Source organism: Rhizophagus irregularis, chromosome 6 (genome assembly GCF_026210795.1).
Source record: "Rhizophagus irregularis chromosome 6, complete sequence".
NCBI lineage: Eukaryota > Fungi > Glomeromycota > Glomeromycetes > Glomerales > Glomeraceae > Rhizophagus > Rhizophagus irregularis.
The window spans coordinates 4,509,021-4,530,812 of NC_089434.1; the positions used below are offsets into that span (position 1 = coordinate 4,509,021).

General features: G+C 28.0%; 2 protein-coding genes across 2 annotated transcripts; both read right to left on the minus strand.

The window, feature by feature from the left end:
* Window positions 1-8,462: 8,462 nt before the first annotated feature.
* OCT59_026660 (uncharacterized protein) lies at window positions 8,463-8,904 on the minus strand (the record flags this gene model as incomplete). Its single annotated transcript, XM_066143323.1, has 3 exons — window positions 8,463-8,645; window positions 8,720-8,765; window positions 8,861-8,904. 3 exons carry the CDS (start codon window positions 8,902-8,904, stop codon window positions 8,463-8,465), a joined length of 273 nt encoding a protein of 90 aa, XP_065992853.1.
* Window positions 8,905-13,126: 4,222 nt separating this feature from the next.
* Window positions 13,127-13,659, minus strand: OCT59_026661 (uncharacterized protein; the record flags this gene model as incomplete). Its single annotated transcript, XM_066143324.1, has 4 exons — window positions 13,127-13,151; window positions 13,240-13,315; window positions 13,385-13,398; window positions 13,550-13,659. The coding sequence occupies 4 exons, from the start codon at window positions 13,657-13,659 to the stop codon at window positions 13,127-13,129; spliced, it is 225 nt and encodes a 74-aa protein (XP_065992854.1).
* Window positions 13,660-21,792: the final 8,133 nt, after the last annotated feature.

Here is a 21,792-nt window from a genome sequence, read left to right on the forward strand (position 1 = left end):
ATTTATTTCTCCCAGATTAAAACATTGTTAATTCCCATAAAAAATTTTTAATTTGCGTCGAATACTTAATGTAGGTGAATTAATTTAACAGTTAATTACAGTAAATATAAGATTTACTACGAAATCCCGACAATCAGAATCCCGCTACAACACAAATCCGACGCTCACAATCCCGACAAATCATAATCCCGAAACTTCAGAATCCAATAACCACATTATTCCCGACATTCATTATCCCGAAACTATCCTCCTAGCAATTGAAATATAATGACATAATATAGAAATTCTAAAAAATGATTTATTAACATCTTTAATCAGTATATTAAAAAAATAAAAAAATTATTATATCTCTATGACGCAATAATTTAAATTTTTATTGAATTTAAAAACAAGATCTTTTTTTTTAAAAAAAAAATTAATCAAAATAAATAAAGTTTACAAAAATTTATGATTTTGCATTTTACAATAAATCATTATATTTATATTACGTCCATAAAAAAAGTAATAAAAAAAATAGCGTATCAGGATACTCGCTAAATTTATAAGTTAATATTTGGTGCAACATGAAAATATAAATGAATTAAATTTAAACTTTTAATTAAATAGGATTTGGATAGGATTTGGATAGAAATATGACGAAGAATAGGGGTATTAAAAAGTGCGCTTAAATCCCTATAAAAAATTTTCAGAAAAATGATCACGTGTCTGAGTTTCTTCGGAATCAAAACTAGAAAAATGATCATTTATCGGAAATTTTTTTTATAGGGACTGTAACAATTTATTAGAAAGATTCGCCGAAACAATACAAGATTTGATATAAATTCTTAAAATGGATTTTCTTTATTGCATTTTATTTCTTTTAATTCATCTAAATAATTCCCTGTTGTTAAATTGGATATACAACTTTACTGACTCTTTTGTATCTTGAAACAAAACTATTTGTTACATTTAATATAAAAATATTCGGCATTTGATAGGAAAAAGAAAATTTATAAGTTAATGCAAATAAATGCATTGTTGGTAACTTCCAAGGATTATTAATGAGCGAGCGATTTTCTGATTTTAGGCATAGTTCATTTATAAGAACTAATAATATTTGGTTGCTTGGACATGAACTATCTTTTATACATATATGAATTTATATTAGTATTAAAAAGTTAGATAACCTGATTTAGATTTAGTACTTAATTGATTTTACCACCCAGTCCAATAAACTAATAACTTGATGATAAGATTTAAATCGACGATTTATTTATTTTATCAATATATTTAACCCACCGTTGTGATTGGTGATTTCATTAAAACGTTTATAGTTTTAAGAGCGTTATAAAAACGTTGGGAAAGATATAAAATAAAATACATTTAGGAACTATACTAATCAAATTAAAGGTTAATACGATCACCTTGGCATGGGTTTGGATTTTGGAAAAATTTATAAACCCGGATCTGGGTTTAGGTCGGAACCTCTTTACTTTTACCATGTTAAAAACTGAAAAAAGGAAATTCAATTGGCCTACGGTCTTACTATATCGTGAGTTTGGGCTGAAGTACTGTAAAACAATTTGACTAGTAAGACTTCAGAGAATTTTTTTACTAGTGAGTTTTATAGTTTTATACATACAGTTTATGAAAATTAAATTTATTTGTATCAATTATTAAAATAAACGCTTTCGAAGTTTCCCGATTTCTTTTATTATAATTGTCTTACGAAATGGAAGAAAAAACATTATCGAAATAAAAAACGTTAAAACGAAAAAAATAAATATCGAATTCTTACAATCACTAAACAAAACGCGAGACATGGACCAAAAAAAATCTTATAATATCTTAATTTCTTCTTAAAACATCTTAATTTTTCATTATTAAAAAAAAAAAAAAATGACAGTGGTCGGGTACGGAAGTAATGGGTTGGAGAAATGGACGTGTTTTTTCTCTTGCCTCCCGGTCTATTTTACCGCACGTTAAAGACTGGGGGGAAGGATTTGTTTCTCCAATTAATTGGGATTCGGATTTGATGTTAATTATTAGTAACACTTTTTTAGCGTTGCTAATTTATTTTTAGGATATAAGGAAAGAATAGAATTTTAGATCTCTATTTAACAGAAATTATATTTTTTGATAATAATGTTTTTGATAAACATTAATTAGCCAGGAATGTGATACGAGAACAACAGTTACATGACCAGATGACCAGACGATGATCATTTTCATTAAGATGCGCGAACGATTGGATAATTGCATTTTCTGTTCATACTATAATGAATGTAACTGGTCCTAAAGATTATATAATTAAAAATTAATTAATTATTAAATGTTACAGTTAAAATTGTAAATAACTTATACGAATAAGGTTATTGATATTATCGGATATAAAGTTTGCACCGAATAATTTTATTACGGTTGAGGGGTTTGTTTTTTTAAATAGCTACGATAAAGAAAATTCTCACTGAATTGTTTTTATTCTGTGATCAAAACAAGTAATATTTGATTGTTCTATTCATGCAAACAAATGACTGGATAATAAAAAGTATAATTCTATGTATGTAACAAAAAATTGGCTGATGAACACTTCGTAGATTCACGATTCTTTACGTTCTTATTCTATACTTGGAATCATATTATTTATTGTATTGATTGTATTGAAATAAATAAAATTTTTTTTCGAATTTCCAGATTTCGTAAGATAAGCAATATTTTGATGTATTGATATAACCTTCAACCCGAATATGATTAAGAGTTTGTTTTTCAAAATATATATGTGTGTGTGTATATATTTGCAAGTAAATGCTATTGGCTGATTATCAGATGTATGTACGCAAAGCGAATAATTAATTAAATAATGTAAAAATAACTATTTAATATTATTAAATGTATATAATTAAATACAAATCTCCGTAATTTTTTCTATTTATTTTCACATATCGGAATATCGTTAAACGGAGTTAGAATCATTCAACATGGATAATTTGCGTTCTTATTTGACATTATATGTGTGAAAATATGCAAGTAATAATATTTTAAAAAAAATTTCTAAAAATACTATAAATGTTGTAATACATCCAAAAATCTAAAATGCGACTTCTTCAAGTTCTATTAATTATGATAATTGCATATAAAGTTATGTTTAAAACGACAACTAACCTTTTATAGGACAATAAATAAGATTTTAAATAAATTATCATTTAGAATTTGATACTTTCCAAATAAATAATTTATAGAATCATATGATATATTTCTTGGCATTTTTATTTCACATGTTTTGTAAATTTCGTGTGGCAATTAAATTTTATATTACATTTATTTATTATGTGTAATATTTTATAATCATTTGTCGCGCAAACAAAAATTTTTAAGAATTATTTTTATTCGTTCTATTATAAAATTAATGTGAATTTACGAGCAAATTATTTTAACTGTAGATGTCACAGGCTCACATGTAAGTTTTTTTCGGAATAACATTTTTAATTCACGAATTCACACGGATTACACGTTCTAGATTATATTTTATCAATCACGATTGGTGTCACAGAAAGGTAATCAATAGAATGGGTTCAAATTTTATTCACAAAAAAAATTAATACCTTTTTGTGTTGAATTTACAAATAATATATATATGTGTGTGTAGGGACGCATTTATTTATAGTATGGCATTTTTATCAGATGAAGGAAAATATATAAAAAAAATGCAAGTATTAAACCATCTTTAAAGATATTTGGGCGCTTTGCAGTAGAAAAGGACGAAACTACTAAAAAAATTCAAATTTTCTTTTATATACCAAAAATATTCTAAATGCTATAATTTGTTCAGATTTTATATTAACTCATTTTTTATTTTTTTTAGTAGTTTTGTCCCTTTCTACTGCAAAGCGCCCATTTATCGACATCTCGAATTCCTTATCTGACAACATGTTTTTAACATGCATGTAGTAGATCTATTGTATCCCATGTGAAAGTTTTTATTCGACAATCATAATATATTAACATAAAAGAAAATTTTGAAATTTCACGATATTTAAAAAATATTTTTCTATCGCGATAAGCTTTTTTTTCTGAGATAAAAGAAAGAAGTAATAATTTACCTAAATTTGATTTTTTTTTTGATTATTAATTTATAAAAACTACATTTGGCAAGTCTTTTTAAAAAATGAAGATAAGAATAAAAAATAAAACTAAAACTAGTAAATAACCTCATTAAACAACAAAGAATATTGGTTGTCATAACGCCAATATGCATTCATTAGAGTTTCCGAATGTACATATTTTTTTAAAATTATCAATAAATTATCATTCGGAATTAGTAAAAAAAAAAAGATTTTAAGAGTTCTCATGACATTTTTTTTTTTTTGTGTATGCGAAATAATTTGTAAAATTATGCAATCCATTTCCTGTAATGTTTCACATACTCACATATGTTTGCATCGTAATTTGATTTAAAATATAGAATACTTTTATAATAACAACATAAAAATAATTTTTTTGATCCATGTTCTTTGTTCTTTTACAGAGCTTTATTATCATAATATGATATTATTTCAACCAAACTTCTCCTTTGCATATTTGCGTAATTGTTTATAGACGCTTAGAACAAATTTATGGAATCTCTTTATCATATCCTCATTATAAACCAAAAGAAAATTGGAAATTTCGGCCCGCATTAGGATTTTTTTGGCCTGCATTATTATGATCTTTACCGGAATTGTAAAGGCTTATTTTCAGTTCATCTGTAAAAAAAAGTTACATATGAAAGAAATAAATCTTCCTTATCTCCTTTATTGACTCGTTCATATTTTGCGGGAGAAAACGTTTCACAATAAATCAAATAAATATTTTTTTCAATATAATTATTTACAGTACGTTGATAACAGTTGATAATTCTATATTGTATATAATATATACTTGTATCACAATTCACAGATCCGCATAGCAACAGAATTTTCGAGTTTTTTTTTTGGCTACATAATTTGAAATGATTATCTGACTAACCATTTTTCTTTCTGGCTAATCAATCTTTTTTTTATATAATTTCAAAAAATTACTTGAGCCGATTGTTATTGAATTTTCGTCTAGTATGATGTTAACTTGTTACTCTCCAAGTTTTTGAAAATTTTAAAAAGTATCTCGTTCAGTTTGTTAAAAGACTTCTTACAATTCATAAACTCCTTTTTACAATTAACTTATTTTAGACACATTTTCTTGATATCTATGAAGGAAGAATGATACTTCTGATGAGAGGTTAATGTGGAGAGGTTGTTATTTGAAATAAAAGCGATAGGCGAGATCTTTCTTAGAATGAATTTAGATCATTTATATAATTTACAGAAATAATTTGAAATAAGAATTTTGAGACAATGATGAATTTTTGTGTGAATCTCATAAAAAATATTGATGATCCGAATGATCCATGTTCTAAAATGTGGAATATTCACGGAATTTTCGAAAAAAATTTTTTGTAAGTTGATTTTTTTGCTTTTTCGAATTTTTTTTAATTTAATGTAGGAAAAGGAAATTTTGTAATTTAAAGACGAGAATGAATATTTTGTATGGATTTGCGTATTTGTTATTTTGAAATGTTTTTTTTTTTTTGTAATTTCGCTAAGAAATTCAAATGAAAAAGGTTCTTACTTAAAAATAGACTTATTGAAACGTTTAATCATGAGATCATCGCGAGAAATAGTTTTTGAAAGAAAGAAAAATTCCCCTTATAAAATGCGTTACTTGTTTCGAGCCATTATTTTTGTAATTAAATTAATAAATCAAATTATTTTTGTAAGATTAAAAATTTATGAAACAAAAATTTCCATGATTGTCATTTTAAGATGACGACATATCACATTTTCTAATGATAGAATCTACTTTAATTATTTGATGCGACCTTAACTCCACCCAGAATACATCATGCACACAAGCAACAAATTGCACTTTATCAATCTTAATCATTCACTTACTTTTTCATACCAGGCTCCTAATAAAATATTGATCCCCAGTATCATCATTTATAATTAATTGCGAAATTTATGTGATTGCATTACCATTTTATCATTTTTATCATTAAGCGAACCATAATAACCGAATGGTGATTATGGAATACGGATGTTTCAGAAACAGGTAAATAATGTCACGATAAGCTAAACTCATCTAATATCTTTATTATCAAAATAAGTAATAACAGATAAAAATCTCTGAAAATTTTTACCAAAATACACGTTAGGAGTTTTTATTAAAATAAGAAATTCAGAATAGGACCAAAACCTAAATGTTAATGGCCGGAAAGTAACTTATATTTTTAAATGCACGATCATGAGAAATACTACACATAATATTAATTTCAAACTAATTTACAGTACAATTAAAAATTTAATTTCAGTACGGGTTATATCGATTAATTTATATTAAATTCTTTTTTATTAATCAAGGTTTTTCGAAAGTATCGGAAATCATAAAAAAGATTTTAGATTCCGTAGTGAAGTTTAATTTACTCATAGGATCGAAATTATTGTCAAATCGTTTATTGTAAAATGTTTCATCAGAAAGATTCGTAGAATAAATTTATTGAGTATCGTACAAAATATATCAATGTAGCGTGACATTCTAAATATAGTTTACAAAATAATAGAAAGATTATTTAGTATAGACCCACCCCTTATAGCAAGATATTTTTTATATAATCACATAAGATATAATTTGCGATTTATACAAAAAAATTTTATTATATAATTTTAAATAAAATATTAATAAATTTAATAGTAAATAATTGTATCATTAACGTGATTACCTTTTTAATGAATTTTTGATTGTAATAATTGAATGAAAATTCATTATAACTGAAATCATTGTTAACTTTCAATAATAAATGCATCCCACCCACCTCCTAATTTATACCTTAATTTGAAAATTACGAGTACCCCATTTTATTATAACTGTAAAAATTAAATTTGCATTACCCTATTACATTAAACAAATAAAAAAAATACAATTATTCCATACCACAACCATTAAAAAATAAATTAAGTGTACCTTGCTTTTTCGAATTAAACTAAATATTTTCTCCATTATATCATTTTGTTGCTCAAAAAAATTAATAAAAGTTTCCGGTCCACTAACTGCTTTTTTTACCGATATTGCAGGTATTTCGTCATCATTTACTTCTTGATTAATCAGCTTGTACCAAATTAATAATTTCTTCATCAGTAAGGTCGAATTTCATGATCAAGTATCTTAAAATATTCTATTACATCATCGGACTCTGGCAAACGATTAAGAAGACTTTCTTCATCTACATCATAATTATCATAAGATGGATTTTAATCTAATAATTTCGTATTTTTTTTTGAGTAACATTATTTCATCCTTCAGCAATATAATCAATGGACTCCTTAGTTAATATTTGTTTCTAATATAATAATTAATATTAATTAAAAAATAGTTTTATAACTTACTTTACATAATCTATTCCAGGGTCAAATTGACGAATTAAACGTTTACAAAACTCCTGCTTGTACTTGATTTTAAAACTATGAATAATACCCGCATCCATAGGTTGAAGATGAGCTTTTGTATTTGGTGGTGCCTATGATTTTGACTTGATTCTTGTTCGTTATCTATCATTTCCTCATTATTAATATCATCATCATCTTTTTCATGTCTTATTAGATTAAAATGGGAGCCTGCATTATCAATAAGTAGTAAACTCTTTCAATATAATGTACGAAAATAATTATCTAAATGCTTTAATCATTCAATAAAAATATCAAAACTCATCTATGCTTTTGAATTAGCACGATAAATCACAGGAAGAGCCAAATTGTTAAAATTTTTAAGGCATCGAGGGTTAATTTATGAGAGCCCGTAGCATTAGCATAAAAAGAACAGAACCCAGCTTTTATCCTATAAATAAATAAAAAATCAATAACTAATTGTAATTAAATAATAAATTAATTTTTTTTATTATATTTTATAATATAAAATTGAAATATTCTTACTTTTTTACGTTCAGCAACTGCTCCAGTACTAAGTGTTTGATTTGGTTCCATTCAAAAAAAAAGGCCTGTCTCATCTGCATTATAAATATCTTCATCATATTTAGCCAAAAATGCACGTAAACGTATACGTTCCTCTGAAAAACCTTCAAGCGGTGCACTTTTAGCTTTCCCTGAAACATGAATTTCTTGAAGACTATTACGCAATTTAAATCTACACACCCATCCATTAGCACAACTTTCAATATTTAACCTAGTCTAACCCTTTTTAAAGGAACTCCACTAGCTAAGTCCAAATTTGCATAGCCAATATCAAGTTCTGAAACTGAACAGAACGTTGCCAAAAAGTACGTGCAGTCTGTGAAGTAGAAAGTGCTTCTACCCATTTTTGATGATCCTTCCACGTTTATTAATGGTCGTTCTTTGGATATCTAGTCCAGGATATTTGTATTAAAAAATCACCTTGACTTAACTAAAATATAATTTTTATAATTTTTCATAATGCGAAATTGAGATTTGGCAAATCATCAACAAACATTCAGTGAGTAATATTGGTAAAAATATATTATAAATATTATTACAATTGAAATTGCAATTATTTGATTCATAATTAAATCCAAACAAAAGAAAATTTCTGAATTTCCACTGAAATCCATGTCCCAGATCTGACTAAAATGAAAAAGTTGAAATGTTAGTTTCGTTAAAATTAACAAAATTAAAAAAAATATCTTCCGATTTCTCACCAAGAAAAATCTTCGTGAATTACTGAATTCACACATCCATACTCGTCTAAAAAAAAGAAAAGAACGAAATGTTAGAAACATTTCGTTAAATGAAAAAAATTAAAAAAAATATTCGTTTTCCCACCGAAATCCACATTCTACCGTCTGAAAAAAAGAAAATTTTCGAATTTTATAAGTTCAGGCATATTAAAAAAAAAAGAATAAAATTTTGAATGTTAAAATGTGTTTCGGTAGAATAAATAGACTAAGGCACTAAGCAGACAAAGTATTACGGCATGGGATTGCGTGGTACTATTCAATATTAGATGCGTCGTAGAGCTGAATTATTAGATCTGATAAAACAGATAAGGTCTCAGAGAATGATTTTCTTTACATTTAGCGCAGATATACATTAGCAAGACCTACATAATCTAATGCCTAATGGAGAAAATTCTGTAAACACAGAAACAGCCCAGGAAGCTGCCTAAAGATCTCATAGATAATCTCCATATTGCTGCATGGTTCTTTGAAAAGCGATTTAAATTTTTTTTTTTGAGAAAGTGTTAATTCTTAAATGGGGATTAGTTGACTAGTGGTATCAACATCATCATGGTAGTGTTCATGTTCATCAGTTCATGGCATAGCCAAGCGAAAATAAGCACCAGAAATTGATTGAAAAAATATGAAAAATAATGATGAAATAATGGAAGTAGTAGTACATTGCTTGGATTCTTTAGTTACAACAATCAACCTATGCCAAAAGCGCTCTGAAGACCCTTAATGATGATATGCAGGACTACGCAATATGCCTTTTATCAAAAAGATGTGATCATGAAACACCAGAAATGTGGTGCTCTCGTATTTGCTGAATTGATCGATAATAATGGTCACCTAGAACTAACAACTGCTAGAATGATCCACTTATAAATCCATTCAATTACAGGGATGGAGGGCAAATGTTGATTTGAAGCCATCCTTACCACATGCTGCTTTACAGTATGTTTCTAAGTATGCTAGTGAAGCAAAACCACGGTCCTTAGGGCCCTTAGCCTTTTCAGAAGTGTTGGACGAAGCTCTAATGATAACCCAATGATCCAGCTGTTAAAGCATTTCTCATTCGCACAGTCAAAGAACGTGATTTTTCGGTGCAAGAAACTTGTCATCATCTTCAATTACCGCTCTATCATAGTAGCCGAAATTTTGTTAGTCTAAAACTTAACAAAGAAGCGAATCGACAGCTTCGTGATAGTAATGAAAATGATGAGAACAATGGAAATAGATCTCTCACCTCTACAAAGATATCGGCCGAACTTGGGGAACTTTCATTGTTCAAATTGGATCAGCAATATAAATTAGTAAAAGGCAACTGGGTAGAATGCTCTGGTGAAAACATTGTACGTATTTAGCCACGTCCACCTCCCATTCGAAATGGTCCCCAGTGGGAGGAATTTTGTCGTATAAAAGTCCTCCTACACGTTCGTTATAGAGACCTTCTTAGCCTCACAGAGAATCACATTCTTTCATGGATTGATCTATCAATATGATGGAAAGTCTACACGATCCGATTGGATGACGCGAATTCCAGAAAATATTCCTGAATCAGAAAGAAAAACTTCTTCAGAATTCATCAATGTTATAACAACATAGGAAGAAGTGGATAAAATAAATTTGAATATGAAACCTCCAAGTTAAAAAAAAAATAAAAATAAATTAATTAAAATTAATTAAAAACAAATTAAAGACTCACCCTCGATATTTAAAACTGACATTGGAGATAATGGTATATCCACGAGGAATCTTAAATGATGCAATGAAACTTTTAGATTTAGTTGCTGATAATTAAAATTGCCAGATGAAACATATCCATAAGCGTGTTCAAGTTGAAAAAAAAATACTCATCCACATTTAACCGACACACTGCCACCATGGTCCACGACACGTCGACACCACGTTATGTAGAATTTATACATGTACTTTCACGTGATTAAATATTTCAAAAGATTTTTATTTAAAAATAAAAAATAAAATAAATTCATTAAATTTATTAAATTTCTAATTTACTTAATTTGTTGATCGACTTCCCGCATACACCTATAGATTGCCTTCGTTCATGTATTTCACAATTCCTTCTCCCTCTCATACATAAAAACGATATTGTATTGGATTATAAAATTTTCCACTTCATTTCATCCCTGTTAGATCAACTAATCAACTATAACGCTTCATGTAATATGCTCAGAGCCCGCATTTGTGAGTATGGCGGCAAGCCATTTATGATATAGAAAAAAGCAATTAGAAAGAAGTAATTCGACTGCTTTTTCCTTAAATCCATGAACATTTGATTGAATTTCCATTGACATGTCTCCAGGTTGTAATTCAGGTATAGAATCGTTCGCGAGAATCTCCTTTCATCACGTTGTCCTTTGCAGTATAACAAGAATTTGTGGATTCTGTTCATAAATGATGACAGGAAGAGATATATAAGTAAATAAATATAAAGTATATGTGTGTGTAAGCACATTTATAATTTAACCAATTAGAGAATAAATAATTCGTAGATTATAATTAAGATTATATTATATTTACCGGTATAAATTTTACATAATCTTCAGGTGTATTAGGAACAGGTGTCTCCAAATAAAAGCATTTTTAACGGGAAATGTCCACTGGATATTTCCCATAATAGTACACTAATGCATACTTATTGGGAAGATTGGACAAACCAAGATTTGCTAATTTAATATTTTGATGAATTAACATCATAATATTGTAGTGCTATTATCAGATGCAATAAATAACAAATATTAAAATTATAATATAATAACAATATAACAATATAAAATAAGAAAAATAAGAATGTAAAACAAACGAAATTTACCAAATCATCTTTCTTGACACTAAGAGTACCATCATCAGAAGTTTATTTAAAAAAAAAAAATTATTTTAGGTCTGTATATATATATATATCAAAAATATTTAAAAGAATTCATTATACCTCTCATATAGAGTCCTAATTCTTGAGGTAGAAATTCCACGCAGAAATTATAATTAACGTCAACATGATCCATGGAAGTATGGATCATTTTCATTTTCAAATGGTCTTTCTTTTCTTTTACGATTTATTTCAGATGCTCCTATTCCTCTGATGGTTCTTATCCGCGGTATTTGCATCCAATTTATCGTTGGCTGTGAAGCTGCGGATTTGTCCATACCGCAAGAACTTTCCCTCAAGATCTAAGTACAAACCTCCATATAATCACCCTCAAATCTTGACATTAAAAGTACCGCCATCAGCGTATTCTAGCGAAGTTTATTTAAAAAAAAATTATTTTAGGTCTAAGGTAATTATATTTTGTGTATATATATATCAAAAATATTTAAAAGAATTCATTATACCTCTTATATACATTAAGAGAACCGCCATCAGCGTATTCTAACGAAGTTTATTTTTTAAAAAAATTTAAAGGTAATTATATTATGTATATATCTATATCAAAAATATTTAAAAGAATTCATTATACCTCTTATATATCACAAATCTTGACACTAAGAGTACCGCCCGCAATCAGCGTATTCTAACGAAATTTATTTAAAAAAAATAAAAATATATTAGGTAATTATATTATGTATATATATATATATCAAAAAATATTTATTATACCTCTTATATTGGCGTAAAATATAACAAGTTCAGCGGCAAATGCACTTGTTGTTCATACCTCTCTACTTTGAGGAGGACAAAGTGTTCTCTTTCTCTCCCTCCGAATCTCTAAGTACAGTCAAACCTCCATATAATCACCCAGGTTGGTGTTTAGCATAGGCCGATTCCGAAATTGCAAAAGGAATTGAAGCTGAAATATTATTATGCAGAATGCTGGACTTATAAATGGGGTAAGACAATAACAGATATTTTATATAAAAAGAAGCCTCCTTTACCTGCAGTTATTTTAGTTTAGACGTATGTGGGAAAGCAAAACCGGAAGTTGCTCTCGCTTGCAATTTCCATTTTCTCTTGCGTGGGCCAAGGTCTGACTTTACCAAAAGCAGTAATAGACCTTGAGAACCAAATTTTTATCAATTCGACTAATGCATAACAATAAACAGTCAAAGCTCGTTATAGTGAACCCTCGGTTCCAACTTACTTACAACCATTTTCGTTCACTATAACGAATTCACAAAAACGAAAGATTTCTTTATAGTGAACCTTATATTAATACAATAAAAAGTTTCTTTTAACAAAAGTATTTAATTTTTGATTTTAAAGCCTTTAAGAATTTCCAATTCTGTGTATATTTAGACCAATGAATTATTTATAATTTCTTTATCTGATAATAGTTCTATTGGCATTTCATAGTATGATCTTGTAAATTTAATTCCTTATACATATAATATCAATAATAAAGTGGAATACCAATCCTAATTTTGTGTTTAAAGTGATTCGTGAACAATATACCTAATGATTTCACATGATATTCACTAAACGAATATAAACTTTATAATATACGTTCTATATAAAATTTTTAAAAAGTTTACTATATCACCTCCATCCCAAAACTCCGTATTTGGCCCGCCTGAAATTTATGTATTCGACTAAAGGCTCCAGTCTAAGTAAGTTTACTATAACGAATAAGATTTATTAGTAAGTGAACCGGGGGAATAAAAAAAGTTCACTATAAGCAAATTTACCATAACGAGCTTCACTATAACGAGCGTTGACTGTAGAAAGTCCTTCACATAATTACTGTAATTCCATTGATTTGAGATATATATTTCCATAGGAAAAGTACTGCTATCTGAGACCAGGATCTACAAATAAATTCTTAGCCAATCGGCGTTCCTTTGTTAGCCAACTTCCGCCTGCTTTTAAAGCTTTTCACAAGGACGCAAGAATGTAAAGAAGAAATATCATCTTGTAATTCGAGCATAATCAATATAAGAATATCTGCATAAAGTTGAACCATAGCTATGATGAAAAGAAGAATAAATAGTATGAATGATTATTATGTATGAATGAATAGTATGTATAAACGATTGAATAGAATGAAAAAAATTATAAATGTCAAAAACAACAAAATACATATAAAAAAAAAAATTCTTATTGTTACCAAATATGTTAATTTAGATGTCTGGTGGTTTGACTAATACAATGATTATTATAGATTTGCTATGTTCCGATTTCCGATTTATATTGGCAAATTCCGAGTCGGCCGTTAGGTGTGAAAGGTATGGCTATCCGAGACCAGGATCTATTCACAAGGACGCAAGAATGTAAAGATGAAATATCATCTTGTAATTCGAGCATAACCAATAAAGAATATCTGCGTAAAGTTGAACCATAGCTATGATGAAAAGAAGAATAAATAGTATAAATGATTATTATGTATGAATGAGCAGTATGTATAAACGATTGAATATAATGAAAAAAATTATAAATGTCAAAACAACAAAATACGTATAAAAAAAAAAGTTCTTATTGTTACCAAATATGTTAATTTAGATGTCTGGTGGTTTGACTAATACAATGATTATGATAGATTTGCTATGTTCCGATTTCCGATTTATATTGGCAAATTCTGAGTTGGCCGTTAGGTGTGAAAGGTATGGCTATCCGAGACCAGGATCTATTTACAAGGATGCAAGAATGTAAAGATGAAATATCATCTTGTAATTCGAGCATAATCAATAAGAGAATATCTGCATAAAGTTGAACCATAGCTATGATGAAAAGAAGAATAAATAGTATGAATGATTATTATGTATGAATGAATAGTATGTACAAACGATTGAATAGAATAAAAAAAATTATAAATGTCAAAACTAACATATATATATATATATATATATATAATATATAAAAAAAAAGTTCTTATTGTTACCAAATATATTAATTAGATGTCTGGTGGTTTGACTAATACAATGATTATTATAGATTTGCTATGTTCCGATTTCCGATTTATGTTGGCAAATCTGAGTCGGCCGTTAGGTGTAATTGTATCGGAAATCAAAGCTGTATCAAATCAATTGTTAAAATTTTATCATGCATAAATCAAAGATTCCGACTATGTAATAGATCACAGAAATAGTGTATACCCTATTTAGAAAGTACAGCCAGCCCTCGATATAACGAAGTAGGCGTCCGGGCTGGTCAGGCCTTCGTTATGAGAAAATTCGTTAATGCTATAACGAATTATTCGGTATAGCAAAAAAATTTGGTATAATGCAGTAAAATAGAGGAAAATCAAACCATTTGTAGAACGTGGCAAAGGAAACTTCGAAACATAAATCATCCATCTTTTGATAAATTGAATTAAAAGTGGTAAATTGCTTATTTGAGAAAAATTCTATAAAACCAGCATCAAACTGCCCTTTATATTAAAATTTATCTTGCAAAAATCTGTCATATTAAACGTTTAAAAAGAAATTCGTTATAAAAGGGGTCACTTACATCCGTGAATTTATAAGTTTTTCTTCGTTCAACGTTATACTGCATTTTATTAGTAAAATTCGGTGTAACAATTTTTTTTTCACATGATTAAATGCGTACCACAATAAAGATTTGAAATTCGTTATATCAAAATTCGCTATAGAAAGGGAAATCACATTGAATAACTTTTTCATTTTCTTTAATCTCTTTTAAAGACATTTGATTCAAAAGATATTTGCTTTCTGTGTAATGACGTTGAAGATCTTTATTCAACACATCACTTTTTAATATATTAATAATATCGAGAAAATTATTTTTCATGAAATTATACCTTCTTTATTATACTAACAAAGTGTAAATTATAGCTCAAGCATCAAAACCGCGTGATTGTTATTCATGTTGCTCTTACTGTTCATACCCAGTGATGAATTCTTAACAGTATGACATCGTCAATTATCATTAAATGACTTGGGTTTCTTTTTATGTGATTGTTATATCCGATTTTTCCTATGAATCTTCTTTGTATATTTTTTTTTCTTCTACATTAGAACATCTTCCTTTGAATAACAATTTTTTTTTTATCATTATGCCCTCACTAGTCAATGCATCAATTCTTTTTCTTTTAGTTTGCAATCAATATCGAACAAAGGACGAAATTGATTCATTATCTGCTGGGGACGCTGCCAATGATAAATATTAATTCGATGAACTTTGAATTTTTTTAAAAAAATTAATATAAAATTCTTATCATTTAGACTTTCTAAATTTTTCACGATTGTTTATATCTTCAGCCAAAAAATATGCTTTTCGAACTGAACACGCTAACAAAGTAGTAAATCCAATGTATAAGCCGAAATCTAAGCAACACCGATATTACAGTTTGAGAATCCTTACAGTTATGATAATGTATCATGTGCGTTATTTATATATCTTGTGGAGCGTTAAATCAGTAATCAACAGTGACTGTTGTTTTTATTTTAAAATAACTTCCTTTCTTTTAATTTACAGATTTACTTTTTCAAATCCTATGGAGATCTTTTTGCCACCTTGGTTGTAAGAACAGGGCGGACATCCTCATATTATCACATTTTTGCAGATCATTTTGCCGATCATTTGTTAATTATCTATTCGATATTATCACTATTATGGGTTTTTTTGCAAATTCTGTTATACATAAAACTAAAATAATTTGAATTGATCATCTTGAGGGTCAAAATGGTCAAAATTAGCCAAAATTACATCATATAATTAGAAAAATTAAAAGTAATTTGATGATACTGCAGCAGCCAGTGATCAGAATTTAATGTTTTATGGCTTGTTGAATTCGTCAAATCAAGACGAACATTTTGATTATAAGTTCATAAATATTTACACAAAATTGATTGAGAAATGATATTTTAAAAACTTCTATTTATTATATAAATTATAACAATATGATTGCCAGTATAATTTCGGCCATAACTTTTGTGTTACCTAAAATTTTACTGTGTTACTTTGGCCATTAATTCTAAAGCTGTTAATCTATAACCCATAAAAGTTTCAAGTTTCGCCCGAACTTCTGTGGCTTCGCCCGAAGCCTTAAAGTCTGATATCACCAAATTACTATATGATCGGCAAATGATCGGCAAGGTGATATAAGGATGTCCACCCTGTTGGTTGTAAGTGGTATATCACGCATGGGTAGATTACTAGATTGCTTTATCTCTATATGATCTGCTTTTTAGAATTTCTGGTCCAATTCTCGATAATTTTATAGGTCTTAACAATAAATACAATTTTTTATGAAAAACGTTTTATTATAATATATAACAGATTTATTCTTTTACATATTTTTTAATATGAATAAAATTCTGGGTTTAATATTTAGTTCATATTTTTTCTTTTTTTTTGATGTTAATATTTGCTTCTAAAAATCCTATGTATATTCATCGAAGTCAGACTTTACTCATATTGATCTAATGATAAATTTATTCCAAAAAAAAATAAAAAAATACAAGTAAAATTAAAAAAAAAAATCATTTATCGTCATGAGAAAAAAAAGATGAAGAAAATCGGAGAGGAAAGAAAACAGAAAATTTAATTAAAAGAAAATTTAATGTAGGTGAGCGGAACGCGCCGCAAAAATATAGTGCCTTTAAAATGCACGCAGAAGCCTTTTCGTATTCCTCGTGATATTTCGAATCCATAAGACTACAGTATTGTAAAAGGCAAAACCCCAAAGTGTGTTGAAAGAATTTCTGAATATTCTAACAAAAGAAAAAGAAGCCATTGATCTTTTAGTAAATAATTTTTTATCAAATTACCATGAAAGACGACATTTCAAAAGAAAAAGAAGTCATTGATAGTAAATAATTTTTTATCACAAATTACCTTGAAGGATCATAAGATTTTTATAGGCGCGAGTTCCGCCCGCCAACATTAGATCTTTTTTTAATTGTGCCTTCCGGTTTCTTTCTTCTCCGATTTCCTTCGTCTTCCTTCTCCCGATTACTACGCGGTGAATGCGATGCCTCGTTCATTCAAGGACTAACATTTGATTCTTTGCCGGATGATGCATTTATTACAATAAAGCAATCTAAAACGATTCATAATATCGCATTGTTCGTTTAATTTAATTATGATTTAAATAATCGTTTTTTTCCAAGTATAGGTTCCGAAGTAATAAATATGATGATGTTCCAATTATTCGACCAACAATTAATGACAACATCGGTAATAAGCTTAGCAATTGGTACGATGTTTACGTGATCTTGAATTTCACGAAATAAGGCATGAAACATGTGCATTACACTCTTGTTCCTATCAGTAATGTCACAGCTTTATTAAAATTGTTATTGCGTCTCGACCAAGTTCAGAAAAGGTAATTGAATGATCCTTTTCCAAAGAGATATTATAGTATTCATCACTAACATTATTCCCATTCCCATTTCGAATAGACAAGTTTCGTAATTTACTCTCAAAGGTTGACATAATAACTTTCGATTCAGTTTCATTGGTTAGTCTGTTGTCACAAAACTCTTTGATTACGATAGATTTTGTACATTCGATTAATTTACGACATTTCAAAAGAAAAGGAAGTCATTGATGGTAAATAATTTTTTATCATAAATTACCTTAGGAGTATACAATTTAATGACGCATTTGTAGCAACAGATTCTGTAAAGTGATAAAAAGAATTATCTTTGGTATATCAACAGAAATACATGATTGCTGTTACATTTAGATGCATTCTAGAGGGACGACCAAGACCTCTATTTATATACAAAATTGCAACGGAGTACATGCATTGTGGCTCAGCAAAAATCTTTCGATGATTAGCGTATGGTGATTTACTGAATTAGGACCGTGTTTCATGTTTTCGTGTTTTGTTGTGAAGAATTTTAGATTGTTTTGTTGTGAACGATTTACTGAATTAGGATCGTGTTTCGTATTAAGTGAATCAAAAAATTCTTCGCAACAAAACACGATCCTAATTCAGTAAATCACCATAAATACTTTGTAACACATGTAATAACAAATTGCGCGACGTGAGGCGTATGCAACTTTTTTAATTAAAAAAAACGTAGTACTAAACGTAAAAAATAATATTAATAAAAAAATTCAATCATAAATTAATAATTATGATCTGGATAGAACAGGATAGAACCGTTATCCGGATATCGTAATTGTTGCGCCACTACTATAATGGTGCAATCATCCGGATATCCGAGAAAATAAAATTATCCGATTGAAAATTTCCAGCCTTTTTTTTTTATTTCTTGTTGATATTCACGCATTGACATTATCCATATGGTCGGCTTTTTATTTTTCTCAGAAGCAAAAAAGCCTCTAATAAGGTAAATTCAAGAATTCTTATTGTGAACCAATTTTTCTCCCCAATTTTACTTCGCAATCTCTTTGTATTACAGTATAGATTAAAGAATAAAGTAAATAATTGAGAAATCTAGACCTAATCAAACCAGTTTCAGCCATAAATCAATAAATAAACTGGTTGAGAACAATCAAAGCCATAAGGGGATGCTGTGTAATAAGCGACGCGTCCCGTAATTGATTCTTATGAGTTGATTTTTATGATTTTTATGAGTTGATTCTTCTAAGTTGAACCTGAGTCGAAATAGAATATTCACGGGATGAACCAATGAAAAAAATGGAACAATTTTTTTTGAAAGACTGATGATATACAGTAAATATTTACTAAAAATAGATAAAAAATTTCTTATCACGCTATCAAAATTAAACTTAAAAATTTTATGCCTTTGGGTTATAACTAATTATCCAAGATTTTACACAAATAAAAAAATAGACAAATAATCATGTAATCATCATCAATTAAATTCTTTATATGTTTATTCATTGTTACTGAATTCAGTTTTTTGTACAATAATTGACAATAAATCGTACAACGACAAATGAACGGTCGATTAACCGATTAACTACGATTTATTTTATTTAACTAATAATATTATTTTACAAAGAAGAATTTTTGATGGCATAAAGTATTGAATTTTATAATATACGAATAATACGATCAATATAAGGAAATTTTGGCACGATTTATTAAAAGTAAATTGACCGATATTAATCAATAATTTCTTATTTATAAAGTAAACGTATAATATTAAATAATTTAGATTAGAATCGTGTAATTATATGGGAGGAATGTGTGTGTGCAAGTGTTGTTTGAGATTCATTTTTAAATAATTTTTAATTTGAAGTATTTTTAATGGAGTTTTACTACGGGTCTATTTATAATGTAGCCAAATCGGTGCCTATACATGTTTAGAAGTTTAATACTAAACCTTGAGAGGAAAAACAAATAAACCGATGTATATTTCTGTGATTTGACGAGTTTAAATTAAGCTTTTTATAAATTCCTGTTTATAGTGATATATATAAAAATAACCATACCTGGAAACAATTCCTTATACTACTGCGATTTTTTTTTTCTCGTTTAATTTAAATTATATAATAAGTTTAAAATAAGATTCCATAAAATAGAATGAAATATAAAAAAAAAACTTTTCTATTATCAAAACATTGGATGGGTCACTTGTATACCTGATGGCTGATTATACTGCATTCATACAAGTTATTATACAATCTCAATTTGTTTTCTTGGACTTGAAAAATTACTTTATGGTGATTATCGCCAGCAGTGTATTTCAATTTTTAACCGTCATTACGCTGAATTTGCTGACCCAATATATTTATTATGCTTTTTTTTACATCCGTATTATACTGGTAAGTTTTGATCATAAAGAAAAAATATATATATATATTTTAGACACGCATCTTATCTGTAATTTTTATAATAACAGTAATTAAGAATACAATAAGTTTTTTTTTTAAAAAAAAAACAAAGTATATTATAACACAATTTGTATTTAATAATGAATTACATAATTATATTATTTCGAATTATGTATTTTCTAATGATTATAGTAATAGATAAAATAGTAACGTAATATGAATTATTTCATATGATTTATTATTTTAGAAATTTGCAGGGCACGAGTACTTTTTTAAGAGATTTATTAGCAGATGAAATTTGGGAAAAAAAAGCTGAACGTAAAGAATTATTAATGAAACAATATCGTAAACGAGAAAAACCTTTTGATATCAAAATAGGTGATACTGAAACTCCATATACTTGGTGGTTTCAATTGAAGATAACTTTCCTAAAGAATGAAAATTACCTAGTAGTTCAATTAGCACTTTTAAAAACTCTTTTCCATCACACCTCATGCAGCTGGATGTGAGCGAGTATTATCAAGTCTTGGTTGTGGAAGGATTGAATTGGGCCTTTAAATATAATATAGTATACATTATACAGTATACTACATTTATTTCTCCCTGATGAATCATTTGTCCTAAATTACTGATTCAAATTATTATTTAGCAAATTTTGTGATGAATTATGAAAGAAATTTCTGAATTGAAAAAAAGATCACATAAATAAGATCCGAAAAGAAATTTTAAAACAACATACCTATGTTGATTGTTAAAGTGAAATTTATGGCCAAGCGAAAAAGAAAACCAATAACATCTTTAACACTCCTTATACCTTTGTGACCTGCACATATTAAATATACGAAGGTCATCGAGGTGAATAAAAAAAAAAATTTCCAAAAAATCACGGTGAGATGTTTTGATTGTATACCCAATCTGTATATCGCGTTAATCTAATGTGCGAATGGTATCAATGATCAGCAAAAAAAAAATCTAACAGCTAATGTGAGTTATCATTTAAGATTTTCAATGAGAATTTTCGTTCGTTGACCCAACAACTAACTCAATTGGCAATTCATGAGCACACCCAATTAATCATAATTTTACAAGATCAAATCATTCTTAATACAAATTTAACTTGACAGTTTAATATTCTCTCAACTTCTTATGATGTACAGTATAAATCTTTCCAGGAGGTGATCGGTTTGGTGGAGTATAACTAACTAACTCTTGGACGAGATGGAAATGATACAAATTTTATTTAAAATTCAGTCTTCAACGTCTCGAAAATTTTGGAAAGCGCTTGATGGTGCTTGATTCATCGCGAGAGTTCTGGCGGTTAGATAATGAAATAACTTCATACCGTTACAAATATCACCTTTCAGCTCATTAATTTCCCTATAAAAATTTTTTAGAAAATTGAAAAATCACTGGCTCACGG